Source organism: Besnoitia besnoiti, chromosome XI (genome assembly GCF_002563875.1).
Source record: "Besnoitia besnoiti strain Bb-Ger1 chromosome XI, whole genome shotgun sequence".
In the NCBI taxonomy this organism is placed as follows: Eukaryota; Apicomplexa; class Conoidasida; order Eucoccidiorida; family Sarcocystidae; genus Besnoitia; species Besnoitia besnoiti.
Genome location: NC_042366.1, coordinates 218,776 through 243,019, shown reverse-complemented (window position 1 = coordinate 243,019; position 24,244 = coordinate 218,776). Strand labels below are relative to the sequence as shown.

General features: G+C 58.4%; 3 protein-coding genes across 3 annotated transcripts; 2 read left to right on the top strand and 1 right to left on the bottom strand.

Moving 5' to 3' along the window:
- Window positions 1–272: 272 nt before the first annotated feature.
- Window positions 273–6,194, top strand: BESB_019260 (uncharacterized protein; the record flags this gene model as incomplete). Its single annotated transcript, XM_029360635.1, has 5 exons — window positions 273–1,218; window positions 1,904–2,673; window positions 3,363–3,549; window positions 4,059–4,172; window positions 4,759–6,194. 5 exons carry the CDS (start codon window positions 273–275, stop codon window positions 6,192–6,194), a joined length of 3,453 nt encoding a protein of 1,150 aa, XP_029215994.1.
- A 2,872-nt stretch (window positions 6,195–9,066) lies between these two features.
- Window positions 9,067–13,353, bottom strand: BESB_019250 (uncharacterized protein; the record flags this gene model as incomplete). The annotated part of the gene is made up of 7 exons (XM_029360634.1): window positions 9,067–9,315; window positions 9,689–9,772; window positions 10,338–11,061; window positions 11,508–11,548; window positions 11,967–12,002; window positions 12,429–12,593; window positions 13,228–13,353. 7 exons carry the CDS (start codon window positions 13,351–13,353, stop codon window positions 9,067–9,069), a joined length of 1,425 nt encoding a protein of 474 aa, XP_029215993.1.
- A 2,131-nt stretch (window positions 13,354–15,484) lies between these two features.
- Window positions 15,485–22,721, top strand: BESB_019240 (uncharacterized protein; the record flags this gene model as incomplete). The annotated part of the gene is made up of 8 exons (XM_029360633.1): window positions 15,485–16,322; window positions 16,436–17,261; window positions 17,601–18,636; window positions 19,123–19,863; window positions 20,112–20,558; window positions 21,034–21,107; window positions 21,425–21,619; window positions 22,118–22,721. The coding sequence occupies 8 exons, from the start codon at window positions 15,485–15,487 to the stop codon at window positions 22,719–22,721; spliced, it is 4,761 nt and encodes a 1,586-aa protein (XP_029215992.1).
- Window positions 22,722–24,244: the final 1,523 nt, after the last annotated feature.

Genomic DNA, 24,244 nt, shown 5'->3' with positions numbered 1-24,244 from the left:
GTGTCCACACAGGCCGAGAACCGCGCGCCGCACAACTACGCGTGTTTCAGCCTCGACAGAGGCGCCTTTGTTCCTCTCCTCGGCGGTTCATCTGCTCTTCTCTCTCCTCGTCTTTGCTCCACCGCCTTCGTTTCTGACTTTCCATTCCTGTCCCCGACGCATCGCCGTTTCGTGCTCTGTTCTTCCTTCAGATCCTCTCTCTGCTCTCGTGTCGAGGGCGCCATCTCTGCACGGCCTTCGCGTTCTGTCTCCAGTCCCCGCCGTAAAGCCCCATGGAGGGCGGCGCCAGCCCCGCGGCCGCTCAGGCGGCGCCCGCGTCTCCTTCCGCGTCCGCCCCGCCTCCTTCGGCCTCGCTCGCGCAGGCGATCGACGAGTTGGTGAGCATGAACTTGGAGGAGATCTCTCAGTTCTGGAAACACCTCGAAAAAGAAGGCTTAGACACGCAACGCCGATGCAAGAAAGTCGATTCGCACGACCTGCTGCTGCAGTTTCTTCACCAGGTGGCCTCGCCCACGCCGGCCTTTCCGCTGCTCGACGAGGAGGACGCAAAATCTGCCCCCGCCTCGCCCCCGAGCGCCAACGAGAAGAAGAAAGGCGCCTCGTTTGCGTCGAAAACTGCTGCTTCCAAGGCTGAGAAGGGCCTCGAGAGCAAGAGTGACGGCAAAGAGGGAGCGTCGCGCTCTGCGCCGGAGACGCGGTGGTACCCCGGGTGGATTCCTCTCCTCCAGGAGGCCATGGGTGCGGAGCCCGCGCGCGCCTCCTCGCCCTCCGCGGACGCCTCTCCGCCCGCCGCCGCGGCCGACCCCCGCTCGGGGCCCTGCCGCATCAAAGAAGCCTCTGCGATGCTGGCGGCGCAGCACCACCAAATGGCCTTCTCTGTGCTGTTTGCAAGAGACGCCTCGTGGTTTGCCTCGGCGATCGACGCCATTGCAGAGACCTCCTCGCTCCTTCCCGAGGGCCTCTTGGCGAAGGCCCATGAGGAGGAGACCCGCGAGCGCGCCGCCGCCGCGTTGAAGCCCAATGCCGGGGGCGCGGGCCTTCCGCGGTCGAAGGCCGGCAGGCGCGCCCACGCGAGTGGGGACGCCAGCCGGCGAGAAGACGAGGGCGACGGGAATAGAGGCAACGCAAAGATCGAGGCGCTTGGGAAGCAAATCGAGAGAGACTGTGTCGCACTCCTCGACGACTACTTCGTGAGCCACTTCGAGGCGAAACTGAAAGGTAAGCTTACCCACCCCAAGAGAACGGAGAAAAAGCACTCAGGAGCAGAGAAGCAGCACACGAGCGAAAGCCATCTACGGCGCACCGATCGAGGACGCACTGGTACGCTGCAGGTAGCTACACACGCTGATATAGGCAGGGGCAGGCCTGGCGACTTGTATGGGGGGGACTCCAGAGAGCGTCTGGCGCTTGATTCGTCGCCGATACGGCGAGCACAGCACGCGGTCACAGCGGCCCCCATAAAGACCGCAGCTACGCCGTGTAGCCGTATTGTCGCACTATAAGTAGTTGTCGTCTCTGCACTAGATTTGCGTTCCAAATTTTGCAGCTCATGCCGAACGAGTTACACGTCCGCCCATAGCGGCGAGCCCAGCAGAGGCGGCAACGCGAATCAGCCCCGGAAAGGGGGCGGGGCGGCGGGTGGGCACCGACAGCCAAAGACATGCGCAGCAGTAGGAGAGCTGCGCGTGTCGACGCACAGCGGAGAGCGAGACATGTCCGGCGATGGGGACCCGCCGCGCAGCAGAGTTCAACGGAGAGGGCGGGAGCGCCTGTGCGCAGAGCGTGCGCGAAGTCCCGTTGTCTTTCGTCTTTTCTCGCTCTGCCTCCTCTTGGAGCACTCATCTGCATGCGCGGGGGTGCTTGTGTGTTTTCCTTCTGTCGTGTGCACGTATTTGGTCCCCAGCAGACATGCCTTCGACGCCGATGTCTGGCGGCTCGCTGTCTCTGTCGCGAAAGTCGCCAGTGGCCTCTCCAGCGTCGGGAACTCCGTCCGCGGCAGGCGCGTCCTCCTCGCCAGCCGCCTCGCCCCCTTCGCTGCTCGTGACGGCTGCGGCGTCGAGCTTGACGGCCGGCAGGGAGAAGCGTTTCTACCGCGCCGTCGCGCATCTGTATCTCCTGGGCACCCTCTCTTCATCAGAGTACTGCGTCTCAGTGTCGCGGTCGTGGTGCTCGCAGGCAGCCCTACATCGCTCGCTGCCGCCGCTTCTGCTGCTGTGCCTCAAGCGCGGAGGCTTCGTGGCCGCCGCCGTCAGCCGCGCGCTGCTGCATCTCGCCTCGACCGGCTGTGGGGCGAGGGCCGCGGCGGCGCCTCAAAAAGAGGCGACTGCGGTCGGCGGCGACGCGCCGAAGGCCGCCGACGAGGCCGAATCGGGCGATGCGACGACCGAAAAATGCAAGCCGCAGGCAGCGGCGGGAAAAGCCGGCGCTGCGGCAGACAAGCGACCCGACTTGATTGACCTATACGGCGACACAATCATCACGTTCCTGCATCTCTGCCTGCGAGAGCAGGCCGTCGATCCAAGGGGCATCAACGCCCTCGGGTTTTTCTTCCTCGCCCCCGCAGTGCCGCTGCTTCTCCAAACCAAGCGCCTGAGAGACAGGCTCCTCGCCCCTGGAGAAAAGGCCGAGAGACACCAACAAATTCTGGGCTGGTACCTCGAAGTCCTCCTCAAGGTAGGTACACCTGTGCGATGGCGAACGTCGGCTTTCTGGTATGCATATGTATGTCCGCATCAGGTGAATGCCTGCGGCGGTAGCGAGCGCCGGCGCGCTGCTCGCCTCTTCTATGGGACCCCGCTCACCCCCCCCCCCCCCCCCGCCCCCCCCGCTTTCCCGCATCGCCTTCAGTCTCTGTGTGGCGGTTTCCTCTCTCAAGGAATCCAACTTTTGGGCATTTTTGATTTAAGTAATATTGTAATATACCAGTGAATATCCATGCGTTTTGTGCACCTATTAAAAGTGTTTTTTCGTATAAACTTTACGTCCTGTTTCGTCTTAAAGCACCTAGGCAGATTTTACGCAAACCTAAATTGATGCGATGTGCAACTGAATAAAAAGCTCATGGCCCGGAGACATGAGACGGCAAAAGGCCTCACACTCCCAGTGGGGCATGCGCTCCGTAAGCAGCTGCGTCTCTACTCTGCTTCTTTGCCTGGCTGGCCTGCATGCATGGGTGCAGATAGGTAGGGAATATATTTATTGATAGGCAGTGCAGATAGGTAGGGAATATATTTATTGATAGGCAGGTGTACGTGTATGCGTATGGATGGGTCTCTGCACTTTGACGCACGTGAAGTGTCAGCGATGCTGGCAGGCGAATCTCTCGGCTCCATGCGTGCGAAGCTTGGACTTTCTGTTTTCAGGCCCTCTCGGACCCGCAATTCCGCGTGTTGGCCTCGGGGAATCTGCAGCTGGCGCGCTACGTGTCGGAAGTCGTTCTCGAGCTCGCGGCGTCGCCGGAGGGCTGCCGACTCCTCCACAAGCACAAACTCGGCTGGTTTGTCATGTGGCGGACGACCCGCGAGCTGTGGGGCGTGGAATGGAACAAAGGTAGGCGGCGGAGTCGAAGACGAAACTCGACAAACGGACGCAAAGCGCCTGCGGAAAGACTTGCGAAGGGCCGTTCACGCACGCCAAAATGCGTATAGCGGACAGGCACTCGTCGCAGCGGAGGCGCAGAGAGAGACGGGGCGACTAAGGAGGCCCAGAGTTGCAAGCATCGCCATAGAGTGCAGAAAACAGCGGGAGCTGAACCGTATAGGCCGGTGGGCGGATGCGCGAGTCCTGGGCAGTGCGTAAATTCGGCATCTTTGCCGTGACGCGGCAAGGCATCTGCGGAGAATATTGCGAGGCGGGCTACGCAAAAGTATTTGCGTGATCGGGGGTTGCTTGTGGCGACAGGCGTGAATCCACAGGTGCCCTGTCTACGGGAAAGCGAGCGCCGAGACCGCAGTGCGAGGGAGCCCAATCAGAGAGAAGGGGCGCCACGGAATCTGCACCTGCAGCGCTGGACTCACACCTCGTAAGGGTGTGTGCGCCTTCCTGTTTTTCCCACTCAGGCGAGCATGCGGCCTGGGAGCTGATCATGAACAAAAGCATTCGCGGCGGCGAGCCGGTGGAGAAGGATCAAGTTGCAGCTCTGTGCATGTGGGGCCCCAGCAGTTCGGAAGGCGGTAGGTTGCTAACCCCGCGAATCTTGTGTGTACGGCTGCCAGTCTCTCGCTCGCCGTCTGCTTGTGAAGGGACACCCCACAGGCCGGTCTGGGGGCGCAGAGTCCCGCTGGAGGCTCTGGCCTTGGCGCTGGTCGCCTTCAACAGAACGCCGCCGAGAGTTTAGCGTTTAGGGTTGTCTCTTACAGTCAGTTAGGATTCAGCTTTCTCTCCTGCCGTGCACTGTCGGGATCTTACGATGGGTGCCGTTTATCTTTTGCTCCTGCGGCTCGCATCGTTCCTCCTCCGCACTGTTTTCTTCTGGCGCGGCTGTCTCTCTCTTTCTGTATTGCGTCTATTGTGTGTCTTCGCCCGGGGCCTTCCCATTCTCGTATCCATTTTCGAGGTGTGCCGTGGCGCACGCAGATCCACCAGCAGCGCGGGCGGTTCGCTCTCGCTGTTGGCCTGATTCAAATCTCCGACGCAGCGCCCGCCGTCCGGCGATCGTAGCAAGAGTGCGTCACACGATGCAAATGCTTATTTGCGCCTGAATTGATGTACGCTTGCAAGAGTTGAGAAATGTTCTTTGTTTGTTGCTCCTGCCTGCAGGCTGCGCGTACTGTCTCCGGTCCGAAAACACGCTGCGCTTCCTGCGGCTGTATCACTCCCCGTACGCAGAAGACGTTCCGCTGTCGCCCGACGCTCAGGAGCAAGCCCAACAGCTGAAGCTGCTCCAGCAGGAGATGCAGCGGAGCCTGGAGGAGGCGGAGACCGGCATGCGCTCGCGCAGGGGAAAAAGCCGCGCCGCCGCTGGGAAGCTTGGGGGGGCGGCGGCGGAGGGCGAGGGCGACGACGCGCAGGACGACCATGACCAGGCGCGCGAGATGCACTTCGCTGTCGCCGCGCCGCACATGCAGCGGGCGCGCCAGCAGCTCGAGAGGCGGCGCGCAGAGAAGAAGAAGAAAGAGGCTGCGGCGCTCGAGGGACGGACAGCCGCCGCCGAGCTGGTCAGCGGAGCCGCCTCGCGAGGGCGGCGGCAGCCCGAGGAAGAGCAGCGCACGGCCAAGAGGCAGGTCATCGCCGACATCTGGGCGACAGTCCGCGAGAGCCTCGCGCGCGGCGCAGAGACGGAGGACGAAGGCGAAGCAGAAGACCGAGACGACAAGGAAGACGAGGCGGCGGTGCGAAAGGCGTCCCTCGAGCCGTCTCCCGCCCTCGTCTGCACGCTGAGTTGCATTGGCTTCCACGCGCCGTGGCTCATGCGCGCCGTCCAGCTGGGAGGCAGCGCGAAGCCGGAGGGCGCCGAGCCGAAGCGAGAGGAAGGCGGCAAGAAGAAAAAGGGCAAAAAAGCCAAGACAGAGAGTCTTCGCAGCAAGACCGCGCAAAAGAAAAAACGCGACGCGAAGAAGAAGACCGATGCGGAGGACTCAAGCGCCACAGAGAACCCCCGGAGCGCGGAGAAAAGCGCGAGGGAGAGGGGCGGCGAAGACGCAAAGCCGGCAGTGACCGGCGAGGAGAGCGAGAAGCCACGGGAAGGCGGTCTCGAGAAGGAAGAAAGGAAGATGAAGACTTCCAGCGATACGGAAGAAGCAGACGAGGGCGCAGCGGCCTCAAACGTTTCCACTCACGCCCCCGCCTCGTCATCTATCTCACGCGCGCCTGAGGCAGCGCCTTCACTATCAAAGGACGACGAACAGAACGGCGGAAAAGAGGCAGCGCAGGCGACGGACCCGTCGTCCTCCCCCTGTTCGTTAGCGTCTGTGAACACGTCGCCCCAGTCTCCATCGTCTCCCTGCCGACCGGCTCCTGCGTTGTCGAGTGCGCCTTCATCTGACCCTCAAGCAGCGTCTGCGGAGGAAGCACCAGCAGAGGTGCCAGATGATTCACTGGTTGCTTCTCAGGCCGCAGAGAGTCAGCGACTTCTGCTCTCCCCGTGCCCTGCGTGCGGCTACGTGGAGTACTGCAGCGAGCAGTGCCGCATCAACGATCTTCCCCTTCACCTCTTCATCTGCGCTGCAGCCGCGGAAAAGGCAGCGGAGGCTTGACGAGCGAACCCGCCGGATTTCAAACCAGCGCGCGCCCAGGTCGACCCTTCAGAAGCACCCAAGAGCATGTGCAGGATGCGGCGGGAGTGATCCATCTCCCATCGTCGTGTGCCTGTAAAGCGGCAGAGGAGGAGGCACGCTGCGAAGTTCGCTTCAAAAGTGCGTGAGTCCGACTCGCTGCCCAAGCTCCTTTCGCCAGAGGTCTCCGTTGCGTCTCCTGTACGCATTGGGCCTGCGAAGAGACTCTTGCCCAGAAAAAAGCGACCGAAGAACCTGACGTGTTTGGTTTGCAGGAGTACGCGTCTACGCCCCCATCCGGACCTCGCGCCCCTTCCGTTAGGGCGAGTCTGTGGCCTAAGGCGGCGTGATGGAAACGCGCAGCGCGTCTGAGTGCGTCAGTCAACCATGAAGCAAGCCTCTTGGACTTCACACCACAGGAGTCCAGTCTGGAGACGTGGGGGGTCGCTAGCCATGTGGGGAACGTTCAGAGGACTCAGAGCGGCACACGTGTGCGCCTGTGAGATTCCAGGGTCGGTCGCAAGCCGTGGCAACGGCCATGCAGTGCCGAGCTCGCGTCAGATTTGAAAAGCGACTTGCTTTGCGCGGGAAGGAGCAACGGACGAACTAAGTCGCGGCCCTGCGATGTATTCAGACAAGCGGGTGGCTCTTCGCCGGCGTATATTTCGCTCTCGCTGTGTGTGTTTGCGTTTGCGCGGAAACGGGGGCGGGGGGCGTGTCGCTCCCGCTCTGGCGTGGGCGCCTCGACAGGGCCCGTGCGCTCTGCACGGCGACGGGGTGCAGCGAACGGCCTGTGGGAAGGGGATGCGAAGCAAAGCTCGAGGGCAGAGGAGCACGTGCTCACTTGGTCGTGTCTTGACGAGTGCGCCTGGCGTCAGCCGGCTGCGGAGGCGTCTCAGCATCCTGGCTTTGCAGGTGCTTCGCAGTGTGAAGTACGCCTGTCGTCTTTCTTGGTGCCGTGAGCTGCATCTAGCCGCATGCGTGCTGCGGGCGGCAGCCGCTTGGTCCCCGCCCACGCTCCGGAGGAAATCAGAGCAGAAGCCGGAAAAGGTTTCAATCTTGATCGGGGTGTGGCGTCGTCGCTATTTCATCCTTGTCATGTTTGCGAGCCGAGGCCCCTAGACTGCAGCACTTCAGAGCTCCAGAGGAGGTAACGAGGCGGAGTGGGCGAGGAGGACTGGGCGGAAGGCCATCTCTGGAGCAGTGCAGTGTCGGCGTGACGCGGAAACGAAAGGATAGTCAGAGTTGAAGGCGGACTCCTTGGCGTTCAAAGTTTCGTTTCTCGTCCCACATTTCGAGAATCGTAAAGCCCAGGGGACACAGACGCAAAGGCACCCGCCTGTCGCCAGAAGGATTAGCGAGTGATGCGCTACAGTCGTCCAGCTGGACAGTTTTTTCAGAGTGTGTGAGTGGAGTATTTTCCGTGCTGGTGCAGCAGCCGCGGAACGACCGGAGAGACGCTGGAAACGTCTTCCGGTGTCGTCAGCGAGAATGAAGCTCACATCCCCTGTATGTGTATTTGTCTCATCGGCACCTGCGTCTTTTAGCTTGCTAGAGTCGTAACGCATGCTGCTATCTTTATAGTATCTTCTAGCGCTACTTCTTTGTCGTATTTTCCTTTGCGTTCCTTTCGTTAGTCCTTTTGTCGCACATCTGGCGCTTCTTGATCATGCCTCGATGTCCGCAGTAATTTTTCCGTCCAGGCCTCGCCCATGTGCGTTCATTTTTGGGTCCACGCTTTGCTCCCTCGCTGCAGCCGTACCCGTTGTACGCGATGTGTTGCTTCCGTGTAATTCCGTTTCCTCTCTCACTCACCTTGTTGTCGTGTCGCTTCGTGCTCTTGCGTGTCTTTGCTTTCACCCGTCTATGCCTGTCTACTATTTCCTGTCTTTGAGACACAAACGACCACAACGGAAGGAGTGCGGACAGACAAACGTAGACGCTCTTAGTGGATCGCAGCTACCGTGTTGGTCGCGTATCCATAGGAGCATGAGGAGGCAGGCATGCGGATGAGGCAACATTGTATTTCGCGCGGGTGCAGAGTCAAAGCAGGAAAAACGAGGAGGTCATGAGGAAAAGGGAAACTTGCTTGGAGCGGCTGCTGTCTTTGAAAGCACACGCAAAGCGGTGTGAGCTTTCCAGTTACTGTCTTGACAGGCTCATGGCGCAAGTTTATATGTGAGGCCGTATGAGCTTTTTCTCGGGAGTTCCAGATTACGCCGCGCAACGATCTGTCCCGCCACGTAATCTACTCACAACAGCATCGACCGCAGGTGTGCGGACTTAGATGCTGACAAGAAAACGCTAAGCAACCAGAGGAAACCGCGAAATCACCAAACGCGTTCCTTGCGAAACAAGAGAGAGGAGTCCAGAGTCAAGTTAAATAGATTTTGACGGCTCGATGCTGGGAGAGAACTCAAACGGTAGAACATGGGGACATATTTCTAAGTTCCAAAAGAAGACGGATGTTTTCCTCACCGTCTGCCACAAGACCGCATCACGATCTCGTTGTAACGGCTTGCACCACGGAGCAGCGCTCGCCATGAAAGATCAGGATTGTTAATAGAACAAAACACCTGATAGCTCCATCACCATCAAAGCCGCCGCTAAAGCTATGTTGCCATCCCTTGACGCAGGTCTCACTTCGCTTCCACGTATGAATGGCAAGTGTGCGTATTGACACTTACGATCTCATAAGCACGTTCATGCATACAAAAATATTTGTCGTATGTCCACGGGGTGCCGTTCTGACAGGCGCTAGATAGTGTGAACACGACAGAACTCCTTTCGTTCATGTGTCTCTTGAGTCTTCCTTCCTGTCTCCTGAAGCGCGTCACATAGAATCGCCAGTCTTTTACGCTTCTCGCTGCCTCGTGGCGCGCAGCCGAGCAGACAGGCTGTCAGCAAATGATTCCCGCCTGGCTCCCTCGGTGCTGTCATTTGCGGAACCTGCGTCCACTGCGTCTACGTTTCCAGCCGCCTCCGCCGTCTCGCGGAGACAGTCGTATTCGCCTCTTTTGCACCACTCTTTCACCTTCGCGGGCGCCGTGTCGAGGTTAACCGCGCGGCACAAACCGCAACGCAGCGACTTCTCCATTATTGCCTGAGGAGACGAACGTATGACGCAAGAGTTTGGCAACACATGCGTTAGCATTTGAGAAAACGTTTTCACACGGAAATTATCTTTCCTTCAAGGAGAGGGTATCAAACGGAGGCGTCATCGACGCACACCCTGACAGTCGTATCGCCACAAAAATGACGTATACGTGAAGGGTAGCGGAACAATGAGGCGATAAATGGCGCTGAAGCCAGATTCGTTAGGTTTGGTGATCAATCGGCTGTTACTGGGTACATTTTTACGTCTCCGGAAGGCTGCTGTGGTCTTCCCCCCGGTAAGGTCCATTCTCGCATGTTCACGCACGCTTCCCGCCCATATCTGTTTCTGATTATATGCCACCCGAGCCAGCGCCTCTTACTGAATGCTCGCCGTTCACAAGGATCCAAGGCACGTAGTCATGGGCAACTGTTCTTGCTGCTACTTCGTGCATCACATTGGCGGCCTGAGATGAAACACCCGGCAAGAAGGTGGAGACAATGAGACAAGCCTCGCATACACAGAAGAGGACACATTGACACACGCACAGCCGCAAAAACGGCCAGACCGACAAGACGGTACTAAGGCGGATACGCTTTGTTTAAACAGCGTACACAGTCATGCGGGCAAAATCGAACCTACGCAAAAGACAGCTCGCAGTCGCGGCAGCGAATCATCTGCACCGGAAGCATGGATAACCGCAGTGCGTACACGTAGAGACACGCAGCAGCTGGAGTGTATTAAAAGTAGTGGGGCTCCTGATTTACGAGCGCAGGACAGCCGCCACAGCAAAACATGTCAGGAAGAGCGGAGACGAAGTGGGGAACTAGAAAAGAACGAAGGAACGCGACCAGGACTTGCTACAAGGAACCACAGGACTAGACGAGTTTACAGCATGTCGCCGAGATATCACAGCAAAAGAAGGAAGATGGACGAGTAGGAGGAAATGAATCAACGTTGTATGGAAAAGGTGGCTTCTCTTCTCTAGCGTGTTTGTCTTCGTTCGAGGTTGCCCTCATCTTGCTTCGTACGATTTCTGTCTCTGCACATCCGAAAATCAGTGCGCGGTCCAGCAGGCTATCCTTTGTAGGCACCCGGCACTTGAGCCATTCGTATACTTCACCATCTCCAAGAGCATGTTTCCTCTTCTCCATCTTCCCTGTCCCTGCCGCGGTGCTCGCGAGTGCCTCATCTGCCCGATATTTCTCTCCCAGCTGTGAGGGGCTTGCGTTCGACGCATCAACTCGCGGCGGCAGCGGCGTTTGTCCTTTCGCCTCATGAGTCCCCGCCTCTCCATCCGCATTCACTGTTCCGGCCTGCGCCTCGTAAACGGACGTGAGGTTCTCCAGAAGGTTCTTCTTCGGTACCCCTGCAACTGTCAGTGAGCGCGTTGCGGCTGCCCGTCGAGGCTCGAGCGACACGAGGGTGTAGAAAGACTGCAACGCGGGCGGAAGTGAATCCCACCTGTCCCTGTTCAGAGGTGACAGATTCAATACGGACGACGACAAAATCGGGGCGGCCGCAGGCGCAGAAGAGACCGGATTAGAAACGGAAGAGGCAGCAACGCTCTCAAGCGGCGCCGCCTCCTCTGAGACTCCCGCAAGAGAGGAGGGGGGCAGCCCAGCTGGCTGCTGCAGCTCCTGCGTGTCATCTGCAGCCAGGTGAGACTCTAGCGGCGGCGAAACGACGGGAGAACTCTGCTGTTTCGGAGGGAACGCAGATGCGTCCTCAACGCAGGCGACCCAAGGTAACCACCTGCAAAGCGCAAATGAGCAGACAGAAGCACTGAACAAGGTATATTACCTCGCAACTCTTCTATCTGACCATCCGCCCTGCACGGGAGGAAACACTATCTGCTCGTACTATGTGAACAAGCGCATGGCGAGACGTAAACTAGAAACGAAGCAAGAATGGGAGATGATAGTGGCACCTCGCATAAATGAAGCAGCAGACCCTACTGGAACCGTATCAAGCTGAGCGCACTGACGGGCCCTTTCTCTCCACAAAAGGCGGACTAGTGACTAACAACAAACAGACACTAGTGTCCCTTCTCCTGAAGCAGTTCCCCTTTCCAGTTAGTCGTCTGCGTCTTGTTGTGTTCCTCCTCATGTTCAACGGGAGTGCTCGTCGTCGATTTCTCCCGTCGGTAAGTTCAGCTCTCTCTGAGTCCTTTCTCTTTACATGTTACCGAGTTTGCTTACGCCTCAACATTCTTTGGCTCAATGACTTGCAATCCACATGCCTGTTGGCATCCACAAGACGGCTCAAAAGATTGCCATGCTTCCCGAGCAGCAGACCAACGGCGTGCAGATAGCTGTTCAGTTGTGCGGCAGTACATGTGTGTATGAAGACGTAAATCGCGCAAATAGAACGTTCAATCTGGAAACTGGAGCGAGGTATCGCAATGCTAACCGCAATCACAGTCTAAAAGAGTACGCTGTCATCGAAAGACTACGAAGACGACTGCGGGACTGAACACGCTTGCGCAAATCAACAGCAGGGTCGGGTCAGCAGCATGGGGGTCCAAATAGGACAGCCATTTACTCACTTCTACACAGTCAAAACATGCGGACGCTCTTGTACAAAACGAGGTTCAGATTCCTATCCAAGTATCGCAGCGGAACAAGATGAAGCATTGTGCCGATCTCTCTTTGACTCACTTCTACTGCGTTCAAGTAACACTCCGTCGGGCCATGCTGCAGAGAACCATCACGCAAGATCACCAGAACAAGTAAACTATTCTCTCAAAAGACTATAACGAGAATACAAAGGCGCGTAGCGGCACTACAGATCCCTTGATGATGCGTGAATGCGAACTCAATGACGCCTTAGTCTGTAGCCCCCGCCTCGGGCACGAGCAACGGAGACTCAAATGTCACTGTCCAGCCTGAGGTTTAGGCGGCTGTAGAAGTACACGCTTCTCCAGGTGACGAGCAGCTAGATTCAACCGTGCAGATAGCCAGGAAAATGGCTATATACATGAAGACTGGGCACCCAAATCCAAGCAATATACACAGATCTCCCGATGCTCTCGTGTGCCCACAGTTTCACCGGCATTCGTAGAGGCGAATGCATGCATGAACCGTGCGTGCAAAATCTAGACTTTACGCTTGGTATTTTACCTGACACTGGAAAGTGTGGTGTCCGTCTTCATCAGTTGTCTCCTTAGCGTTACCGAAAGGCAAGATCTCGAAGCTAATCTTCGCCTCCCCAAGCACATCGCCCCCAAGCTGCTGTACAGTTGGCATCAGTTGTTCCCTCAGCCATTTGTAACAAGCCGGGCATTGCTGTTCGCACAAAAGGACAACAGACCTACCAGAAAAGTGAGGAAACACGCAGGGGATAGAGATACAAAATCAGCTTGCCCCTGTTCCACGGCTTCGAAAACTGTCAACGCCATTTGTGTTGGCGTTTCCAGCCAACAGCACCTGTTTTTGATCATGAGCACTAGGAGCGCTATCAGTCCCCCAAATATATAGTTGATGTGATAAGCATATGGGGCAATACGAGCACATAGATCTCGACTCCTCAAGTCGCTCAACTCTTGTTTCTCCCCGGATGGCTTTCGTGAGAGCGAACCCTTTGAACCTCTGCATGTCCTAGGCGGTGAAAGACGCCAGCAAATGAACGGGTACGCGCCCCCTGTCAGAGACCCACGTGAGCATGAGAAGCAGGTCGAACGACTCTATTCCCGGTCAATGCAGAGAAGAGTGCGTGAAACGAAGCCCGCCTGCCGAAGCCTCAAAAAGTTTGGTCCCATGCTACGAAGGTGCCTCATGCTTCGTTTACGGTAAGGGGTAATGCGCGTCCGTAGACCTCAGCCACTGCGTCCGCGGAGCCCCATCTTCTGCCATAGACGTGACCACAATGAACATGAACATGCACCGGCGGAGTTTCGTCTCGCGTTCTCCACACACTCACCGATTCGTAGAGGATCTCGATCTTTAATTCACCCCCATCCTGCGCTGTAGATCGGAGAAGCCCATGCCCCGCAAAGAATAGGAAGAAAAGGAGGAAAGTCTTGCCGTCGCGAACAAAAGGGTCCATCTTGCGCATCGAGTGTTTGTCACAGAGTCTTTTGGCTGGGCCGTGTTTACGCTCGTTACCAAGTGGAGCGAAGTTGGCATTAACCCACACGTCGCTTGATTTGAGGTGTTTCTCTCTCCGCGGAAAAGGATACTCTAGCGCCTTCAAATAGATGCCACGACGCTTTTTTCATGCAAAACTTTTCGGCGCGAAGGGGGTGTGCTTTTTGTGTGGTGGAAACAGCCACATAGAGACGACGATCGCCCAGAACCCGCGGCGACCCTCGCTCGGCACGACTGCATCGACCCCCCCCCCCGCCCCCGTCTTTTTTTCTCGTTTTTTCCTCCTCCTTCTACCCCGTCGCGCTCGGGCGCTTAGTCTGCTCTCTTTGAGGACTGTATCTTCGCTTCCTTCCTATCGGTCATGCGAGAGGTGCAGCCCCTTTATTACCCGTGGCTCATGTGCAGCAACTGGAGACCGCCACGAACATGGAGATCTCGAGGCTTCATCTGGGATGTAGATGGGTTCCCTGTAGCTGTTTCCTCTGTATAAGCGGAACCGAAGAAGGTTTCCATGCATAGCTTTGCCTACAATATGTGTCCCGCATGAGGGGGGGAGGGGGTGTGGCTGCGTTGCCCGCCAATGAGGCGCATCTCAAAAGGAAACCCGCCAAGTAGCCTCTCGCTGGTCGGCTTTTTTAGCGCACTCCAGTGACCCAGGCAGCGAGCCGACAGCCAACATACATCTTTTTGCGGCTTCTACAGAAACGCCTCGTGAACGCGGGCAAGTGGCTGCAGCAGAAAGCACATATATCTGTATAATATCTACGCGCGGCACTAGGTGCTGCTTGCATACTTCCTACGTACGCGCCGGGCGAGCCGCGCGCGCCGCCTGCTGTCTCTTCGGGTTTTCACCGTTCCACGAAGAGCCAGGGGAGAGGGGCAGCTTCAGTTCCGCGCACTAGAGCGGAAATGGGTTTTCTGTCTTTCCTGTAAGACTTTAGGTCTAACCTACTTGCTGAACCAGAGAACAGAGGCACACAGACGTGCGCGCCGGTTGAGAAAGGCAACTGCAGAGAGCGAGCGAGGACGGGACGAGGCTAGCGCGCTTCGGGTCTGCTTTTCTTCTTTTGACTGCACGCGCAGCAGGCGTAGCAATCTTGTTTTTCTAGTGTCAGCGAGACGCTTTCTTCAGGCTTAGTCTCTCCGCGTTGGAAAAGCCGCAGAGACTGTGCGCGGCTCAAGAAATCGGGGGCTTCACGTCGGTGAACCCGCCGCGACCACAGGCGAGGCATTTACCATCCTGGTGCCTCTCTTGTCTGGCTCGCGGGGCGTGGCAGCCGTCGGGTCATCTCTCTCGCGCGATCCATTCTCCTCTGTTTTCCCTCTCTGCTGTTTCCGCCGTTTTCTTGTTTCTGCGTTGTTCTTCTGTCCTCTCTCTACTGAGGACCCCTCTGAGGCGTCGTCTCACCGGCCGTTGTCTCCTTTTTTACCTTGTGAACACTGTCTCACGCGTTTCCGCGTCGTCTGCCATCTCTTCGCTGCCGCTCTCTCCGTTCTGCGCTCGGCTCTCCTGTCTTTTGGTTTTTTTCCCTCCCCAGCCTCCGCCAGCGTCGCGCTACTTGTTTTCCGCCCTCTGTTCCGAAGCGAACCCGCACTGTCTCTTGAGGCGCTCACCACGAGCGAGGTGAGGCAATAGTGCCTCTCCCCCGGTTGGCGTGGCAACGACTAGCGCCCATCGTCCGCATCTCTGTGGCCCTATATCTTCCTTCTGCAGTGTCGCCTCTGTCGTCTCTCCTCAACTGTCTCCCGCCGTGGTTCCGTATTCCCGTTTCGGTTTCCGCGTCTCCACTAATCAGCTGAAACCCTCCTTTTTCTGCTCTTTTTTTCGCATCGTCACGGGCAGCCCCGCTCACTTAGACGCGGCAGTTTAATGCGGCTTTCGGTTGCCACTGGCTCTCTCTGCTGTGTGCGCTCGTCTCTTCCGTTTTCTCTCGTGGGCGCACTTCTCTTCCTCTTCCGCGCACGCATATCACTTCTTTTGTTTGGGTTTGTGCGCCCTCCTTTCGCTGCGCTGGCTGCTGCAAGTGTCTTCGCCGGTGTCCCCTCTACGGCCTTTTCCGATCTTGTCTCTGTGCCGCGTAGCCCGCACCATGGAGGACGACGAGCCTGAGGCTCTCTCCCCGCGAGGCAGCGACGACGGCGACCATCTCTTCGACTTTGCCTCGCCCCGCTCTCGAGACGTCTTCCGCGCGTCGCTCTCTCTCTCTATGCCGTGTGGAGACAGCGAGTCGAATCCCTCCTCTGCCTCGTCGTCTCTCTCAGCCGCGACGTCGTGTTGCTCCTTGGCGTGCACCCCTACTGCGGCGGCCGCTTCTCTTCCGGCGTCGTCCCCGGCAGCCGCGTTTGCGTTGTCGCCGGCTTCTTCCTCCTCTGCTTCTTCTTCCTCAGCAGCTTATCTTTCTTCATCTGCCGCCTCTTCTTCCTCCTCTGCAGCCTCGCGCAGCCCACGCGCGTCGCCTCCGCTGCAAACCGACGCAGCGGAGAGGGACGAGGGGGCACGCGCGAGTGAAGACGCGTCGTCAGGTGTGCCTCAGCGAGGCGGCACTTGTGAAAAGTTCGATCGGCCGTCATCTGGGAGCTGTGCACAGCCGGATAGATGCGTTCTCGAGGTTGCTGGGAAGAACGCGGCGTGCTTCTCTCCGCGGCACCCTTTCCCGGACCACGACTGCGCCTCCACGGGCAGTCAGACGCCTCCCGAGTCCGACGTGTCGTCGTCGGCCGCTTCCTCCTCTTCCTCTTCCTCCGTCGCGCCGTCTTCTCCCCCTGTGTCGACTTCTCGCGTCGGTCCCGGGGCCACTTCCTCACCGTCGTCCCTGGTGCTCGTTGCGGGGCCGGTGGAGAGCTGCGAGGCCTTTTCGCCCCGTCTGCCGTCGGACGCCGAGGACCCCGGGGCTGGAGGGGGTGGTCGCGCGGGATCTCCGGACTCCTGTACGTCTGCGCGGTCGGAGTCGCGCCTCGCGTCGACGAGTGGAGACTCAGGGCGCGCGACGTCTCGTCTTCTCTCCTCGTCATCGCTCCCCCCCTTTTCTCCGTCGTCGCAGTCTTCTCTAGGCGTGCAGGACGAGCGCGGGGGGGGGGCTTCGACTCGCGTCTGTCGTCTTCCGCGGCAGCGTCGGTGGCCTCTGAGCGGCGCGCCGCGTCTGCTGAGTTGGACGTCGTTGCGCGCTCGGTCTCCTTTCCTCCCCACTCGTCTCATCATCCTCCTTCGCTCTCGTGTGGCTCTTCTCCCGCGGCGCCCTCCTCTCCGTCTGTCGGCGCCGCGGCGGCCGCGGGCCTGCTCGCCGCCTCCCTTCCTGTCTCCGCGCTTCCGCGGTCTTCGTTCTTCTCTTTCGGCGAGCAGAGCGGCGAGAAGGCCGCGGACTCCCAGTTTCTGTCCTCAGCAGGGTCGCTCCTGTGGACGTTCGGGAAGAAAATCAGCTCCAGCGGAAAAGCAGCCGCCGAGGCAGCGGCGCATGCCGCGACACGCGCGGCCCTGGTCACCGTCGGCGAGCCGACAATCATCCCTGCGTCTCCGTCGAGCGCTGTAGATCACGCAGAAATGCGCAGCGACCCTCGCAGAGAAGAAGCGAACTTCGCGCCGTCTGAGCCAGACGAAAGCGAGGCTGGAGGCCCGCGGTGTGCAAGAGGAGATTTGAGAGCCGAGGCCGGCAGCGAGGAGGAACCGATCAGCGCGAATCAGGACGCAGCAGACAAAGCGAAGGAACTGCAGATGGCAGAAGAAGGGAAAGCAGCGACACGCTTGTATGAGGCAGAAGGAAGCGAGGAAGAGGATCAGACCAACGCGTCCCCGCGGGTGGCGCCAAACTGCGAGAGGAAAAGGGAACCACGGAGTGAAGAAGAGCTACGGCAGGAAATCGAAGCGCTCAGGTAAGCGCGTACGCCTGAGCCGGGGTCCTGTGGTTTTTATTTTTTCCTCTTCGTGAGAAGGCCGTCCCTGTCTGTCGTGACTCGCAGGCCCGTCGTATTTCTTTACGGCGTTTTGCCGTCTGGAAGTATTTTTTTCCGTTTCGTCTCTGCCTCTTTGTCCTGCGCGTGATGTGCAACGCGCTTGTCCCCACTCTAAGGCATCTTCTCTTTCGCACTCTAGCAGCGCCACGGCGTGAAGTTTCAGTTCGTGCGCGAAGTGCATCTGGAGAAAAACGAGTTACGAAGGTCGATAAACCGTAAACTGTATCGCTTCGCTCCTGCGTTTCTGCGTCTGGACAGGCAACAAGTCCGAACGTACCACGAAGTTCTTGCCCAGATGAGCTTTCATCCGCCTTCCTCGCGGAAGGATGGCGCGGATGCCCTGCCTGCTCAGGAGGCGAGGAGCGCGAGCGTGAGGGACCTTGACGGCAACGCTGGCGACAGTGCGGAGGACGCGGAAGACCGAGGAGAAGAGGCAACAAAAGCGTTGGAGCTGCAAAAGGAGCTGATTGAAGCACTATGCAGTGCGGCAGCTGACGCCGCGGCGGCAGCGGCTCTCACTGCAACGAAGGCCGCGTTTCGTGCTGCGCCGCAGCGTCTCTTCACGCCAGACTCCTCTCCAGTCTGCTCTCGAGGTGCGAGCGACGCAGGGGGCACTGCGCGTCTCGCAGGCGCCGGGGGGGCGGCCTGGAGCCCAGACGTGGGCGCCGTCGCCGCGGCGACCGCGGTCGCGCTCTACGACGACCGGGTGCTTCTGGGTCGCCTGGAGTCGCTGGTGAAGGCCTCAGCGAAGACGCGGCGGGACTCGCGGCGAAGAGAGGAAAGCCCTCCCGAGGGGGGGCAAAGCCCCGTTGAGAAGGACGGCGCAGGAAAAAACGAGAAAGGAGAGGAGGAAAGCAAGCAGACAGAGAGTCTCTCCCGTAGGCGGCGGAGGACCGGCTCGTTGGGCGCGGAGGACGACGAGGCGACCGCGCGGTTGCTGGGCAAGATTCAGACTCAGCAGTTTGAGCTCGATCGGCTGCGAGACACGAACGAGCGCCAGGGCAAGCAGCTGCTTCAGCTGACGCTCCAGCTGACGTCGCTGAAGACTGAGGCGGAGGAGCGGAGTCTCCAGGCGCGCGAGAAGCAGGCGCAAGAGGAGGCGCGCGACAAACAGAGACAGGAGCGCGAAGAGGCGAGGGCGCGCGAGCAGGTCGAGGCGCGAGAAGCTGAGCTGCTGGAGAAGCACAGAAAAGAACTCGATGAACTGACGGCCGCGGCTGCGGAGAGCTTCGAGCTCAAGTGCCACCTCCAGGATCTTGCCAAGGCCTGCAACAGCGCCAGAGACCGAGCGACGGTAAGCGGCGCACGGGCGCGGCTGCTCGAGGCGGCCCCACGGCGCGCAAGCCCGCGAAAGATTGGAGAGAAGCCGCGAAAAAAACATCGTTTTCCAACAGTTGTTCAAGAGCAACTCTACGGCGGATGCGGCGCTTTCCTTCGGCGCGAGGAGGGGCGAAGGTTTACACGCGCTTCTCATGTCTTTCCGCCTCTGTGGGCGAGGCGGTAGACGGGGACCTGGCCGCAGTCGTCTGTGTAGAGTGCTGGCTGCGAAGTGGTGCAAACGGATCTTTTTTCAGTTTTATGCACCTCTGGGACGGACTGAGCCGCGCATATCTGCGTATCTAGATATATATTTGTGAGCAGTTAGAAGCCTTGACACTGTCATTTCATCATGAAGAGTGGGGACCTGTGTCGTCTACAGCATCTGCGTACACGCGTACGTGAGTATGCAGACAAAAGCATGCATGTTTTGTTTCGGTGCCTCGTTCCTTTTCGTCTCTAGGCTCTCGAGGAAGAAGTGGCCTCTCTGCGGAGAGACCTCGCTGCGCGAGACGCGAAGCCTCAGGAGCTTGGTCAAGGCTCGGGCTTGGTTTCTTCTTCTTCTAACTCTTCACATTCGTCGTCGCCTTCTTCCCCGCCGTCCGCTGACTACACTTCTTCGTCTGGGGAGGTCGCTTCCTCAGAGCGGAGGTCGCTGACAAGCTCTGGAAAAGAGGGAGAGAAGGAAGGCTTAGCGCTGGAGAATGCAGATGAGGGCGTGACCGAGGCGACAGACAACACTGGAGCGTCTCCGGAGGAAAACGGCGGCACGCCTCGCCGGTCTGCGGCGACCGTTTCTGTGGCGGTTCAGGTGGGCGAAGGGGCGGAGCAGGCACCTGGCAGCGAAGAGAGGCGAGACGAAGCTCAAGCCGCGGCTCTCGCTGTCTCTGGGAGGGGGCAGGCTGCGGGCGAAGAGGCTCAGAGCGCGGGGGAACTAAGCGGCAGTAACGAGGGCGACCCGTGCCTTGCAAGTCTCCGCAACGGCGCGCCAGGCGCGAAGTCCGGAGAGGAAAGCGCCGCTTTCTCGAAAGGGCTTCACGCAAAGGAAGCAGACAGCCAGGCAGGGCTCGCAGAAGCCCTGCGGAGCCTGCAGTTCGAGCTGGAGTCCGTGAGGGCGCAGCATGCCTGCGAGAAACGCCGGCAGCAGCGACAGATGCAAGATCTCAAAATACTCTGCGTCAAGGAGAAGACGAAACGGGAGAAGGTGCGGAGACAGCTGCAGAAAACGAGAAGCTGGACACGAGCTAGGGGCGAGCGGGCCGCGATGAGACGACAGCCAGTCGCCAGCTGCTCTGTTGGGGGGGAACGGCAGCTTTGAAATCTGCCTAGCGTGCAGGAACCTCAAGCAGGCCGCGGTGGCGAACAGTTTTTTGTTTTTTGTTTAACGCACAGTCGTCGGGTCTGCTGGACCTCCCGTGTACGGCTGTCTTTGTCACTGTTTTTTGTCTCCAGGCCGAGGTGGAGTGCCAGCGTCTCATGGCGGAAGCCCTGGAGCAACAGCTCCTGGAGCTCCACCAGCGCCAGCAGTCTGCTGTCGAGGAGGGCGCGTTTTCGTCTTATGTTGAACCTAGCTTCCCACTGGGCGGGGAGCCTCTCGCGCTCTCTCCTGACGCGACGCGAAGCGGGGAGGAAAGCCAGAAGGATTCTGGCGAGCAACAGCTGAGCGGCCCCCGAGCCGAGGGCCGCAGGGCTGCGGACGCCCTCGGGGCGACTGCTCCCTTTCGCGAGGAGGAAGCCAGAGGCCGAAGCGAGGAGGACGCACATGCGAAACAGACGCGGTTCGCAGGCGCCGACGCCCACGCAGCGACCCTTGAAACAACTCTGCGCGAAGTCCAAGATGCGTACGATCGGCTTAAAGACGAATTTGAGCAGCTCACTCTTGCGCAGAGTCTTCTCCAGGTAACGCGTCAGCGAGGGGAGAGTCACAAGGCACGAGAATGGCTCGGTGCCTGTGTGGGCGCCGCATTTCGTGTTTATGCGTAAAAAACGAATTAGGAGACACGTTATGCCTTCAAAGCTCACACACGTATGACGACGTGTGTAGGATGCAGTCTCGCTGGAACGTCTTTCTGTATAGACACGTAAGTGCGGACTCAACGCCTGGACCTGTGACGCCTGGTTCGTAAGGAAAGGGGACTGCTCCCGCAAGGCCCAACAGCGCGGAAGCAAGATGAGGAGAATGATCGTAAGCACGAGCTTGTTTGCATGTGCATTCATACGTATGTATATGTATAGATAAACGTATACGCGTTTGTAAGAACGCAACTGCGGCGTTTGCATGCATGTCCATTGACAGAAGCTGGTTTTGAGCGACCATCGACGAAGTGGATCGTCTCGTGCCTTTTTTGACGCCGTATGTCCTTGCTTTTTTCAGAATGACGTTGCGAGGAAGACGGAGATCATCGCCCATCTCGTGAAAAAGTATGCTCTCAAAGAAGATACCTTCAGGTAAGTATATGCCGTTGTATGGGCTTTCCTCAGAGAATCTACCGGCAGCCAGGTCTGCAGGGGCAATGAGCGACTGGCCAGAACAGGATTTTTTGCGGCAGTGGGGATGGTCAGGTCTCCTCTTTAACATTCGCCGCGTGAGTGTGTAGAAGCTTCGATCCGCATTCTTTTCCTGGTTTTCGCGGTTGTGCTGGACTGTTTTCTTCTCTGGGTTTGTGGTCCTGTGTCCACGTCCTTTCCTCTCCTACAACTGCCTGTTTTGTCTATATTTTCTTTCCACTGCTCGCTCTATGCTCTGTGCCTTTTTTTTTCCGCAGAGGCCCAGTGTCTTCTTCGTTCTCTTCTCCGTTCGGCTGGAGAAAGCTGGCCGCAGCAGCCGCCGAGGCGGTCGCAGGCGCTGGGAGCTCCGCGTCTTCGCTGTCGCTCGAGGAGATGCAGAAAGCCGTGGAAGAAACCCTCCTCGAGAACATTCGGCTGCGCACAGACCTCGCGACGCTGGCAGAAGATTTTGAGTAAGAGATTTTCTCACTCAGAATGAGGCGGCAGCTAGCGCGAAGTTACACCAAGTCCCGAGGGACGACGGCGACAACTTGGGGCGAGGGAGACGGTTCGCTTTCCGTCCGCGGCTAAGGATCCTGGAAGCGTGCGAGTCTCAGCCCCAGTGAGGACGAAAATACAAGTTCATGCGCATGGGCTTTCTGCTCGTTCATTCTTTGGTTCTTTTGACTTGAAGTAGCTATTGTGAATGGCGAACCATGTTGTTGACGCAGGTGTGTGCTGTGATTCGTGTTTCATCTATCTCGTGGCGGCGCTCATGCGTAGACCACAGCGCACATCGTCTGTTCGTATAACTCTGTTTTCACGTTTTGATACATCCACGTTTGATTTTCGGCGACAGGTCGCGCTGAGTCGATGAGAGCCGACCAGCGGCGTTGTTGGCATGCGGTCGCTGGTTCCTGCACGTCGCGGATCGCTCATAATTTGACTGTTGTGCCCGTTTTCCTCTGCAGGCGCTTTCTGAGGGCGCAGCGAGAAGCAGAAGAGAAACGAAGTGCTGCGGTGGCTTCTTCCGCGCATGCATCGCCCGGCTCCTCTATTGGAGACGGGAATGCGTCAATCCGCGACTATACCGCCACTTCTCGTGCCGAGCAAAAGTCGCGCTCGAGGTCCTCGCGTGGAGAAAGCCCGTACCGAGGGTCGACAGCAGGACTCTCGAATGGTCTTCTTCCGCGCTCTTCGCCGGGGAACAGCCCCAGTGAACGTGAGAAACGAGAGGAACTCCAAGAAGGCAGCCCGCGAGGCGTGGAAGATGCGCACAAGGAGGACGGAGCGACATCAGATCCACCGCACGACGCCAGGAGGCGGCCGAGCCTCAGTCTCTGCGGCCCAACTGAGGAGGAGGAGGAGGCGGCGACCGCCGCAGACGGAAAGAAAGAGAAGGGGCTTCTGTTGAGTGCGGCGTCCCCGAAGTGGCGCGATCGGTCCCTGGCATACGAAGCGGGAAATGGGATGGCGTTGTTTAATGGAGACCTGAAAGAGGGAGATGGTAGTGCTTCGCCTGTCTCGGATTTGGAAGCCCACAGTGAGGTCATTCTCTTTCGAGCGGACGCGTGATTTTCTCTTTGTTTTCGTGGGCGTATGGCCTGGGGGGGGTGGGGGTCACGGCCGTTCATCTGCGTGGACTTCGCCAACGAGGGAATGCGTATGCGAACCGGAATCTCAGTGATGAATCGCCACAAATATGAACCGCGACGTCGCTCGTATGGGACATCTCTTATCCGGGAACGGGAACACTGTCAAGTCTTAAGGCTGCTTGTTTTTGTGGAACGGTGCGTGGCGGCTGCTTGAAGCCACGGTGGCTGGCAGGACGAACATGGGTGTGTGAAGCATGGGCGCACGGCTTCCGGACTCAGCAGGGTCGACTAGAAGAAAAACAGATGCGCATACACCTGGATTGGCAAAAAATCGTGGATATGTGTAGATCATGCGTAGCTGTTTTGATTGATTGATGTGCAGCGAGCTGTATTTTATGTGGCGTGCTGAGTTCGGGGCCTCCGGCGGCTCGATACAGGGGCAGTGGGTGTGTATCACGGCGTCAATAGAGAGGGGCGTAGACGTGGTAGCATGCCGACAAGAGGTGAGACCGTGTGAGTGACCTAATCCTGCGGAGGCCAGTGTGATGACTTGTAAACAGGAAAATCGTTAGCCCACCGTAACGAGGCACACAGCCCAGCGCGGTTTCTGCGATACCGCCCTCCCCCTCGAAGAGGGACGTCACGCAGCAACGCTTACACTGGCATCTCTGTAGAGCCGCTCTGCAAATGTCACGGTTGCTATATCTTCTGGGAGTCAGTGCTCAAGAAAACTCGCGCCCGGGTGGCGTGCATTATTGTTAGTCTGAGGCCGGGGCGACCAGTCTGATCTGAAAACGAAGACGCTACTTGCAACTCACTGTTTAAGAGAGCTGTTGGCCAGCTGGATTGCTGTTCTCGAGCGGGCACAACTGGAAAGCCGGTATTGGCGTACGGCTCTTCCTTTCTAGAGTGTCGTTGGGGTTACCGCAGGGCGCAGCGCGAGCTTGTGTTGCTTCACAGGTGCCGTAGCCGTCACGAGTCGCCGAAGTGTCTGGGCGCAGGCGGCAAACTCAACCTCGCACACTGCGGAGCTCCAACAAAGTGTCATGCGTATCGAACGTACTGGGAACGGTCATGCAGACTGACTGAGCAGTATGTCACGCAAGCTCCCTTGCGCTCTGCGTGTGCATTTATTTCGTGGCTCCATTACTGTTAGGTGGTCAGGGAGGGGTCCACACGCGTGGCTTCTCCCGTTCTCACTCATCTCAACCCCGATAGAACGATGCTACTCAGATGCGCTCGTGGAACAGCAACAAGCGTATACGATTACTAAGGAGTAGTTATGAGTAATGCGGGCGGTGTGGATGCGTCATCATTAACGTAAGAGATAGTCCTAAGTATCCCGTACAGACTACCGATGAAGCGCGCTGAGGTGTTCCAGGGATGCGAATCGCTGAAAGCCATGGGCGAAAAAATACTCTCGGCACTAGTAGACGCCGCGGGTCGTAAGGACGAAAGGCGAGCCGATTTTGCAGGATCTGGTGCCGGACGCAGCCGCTGGTC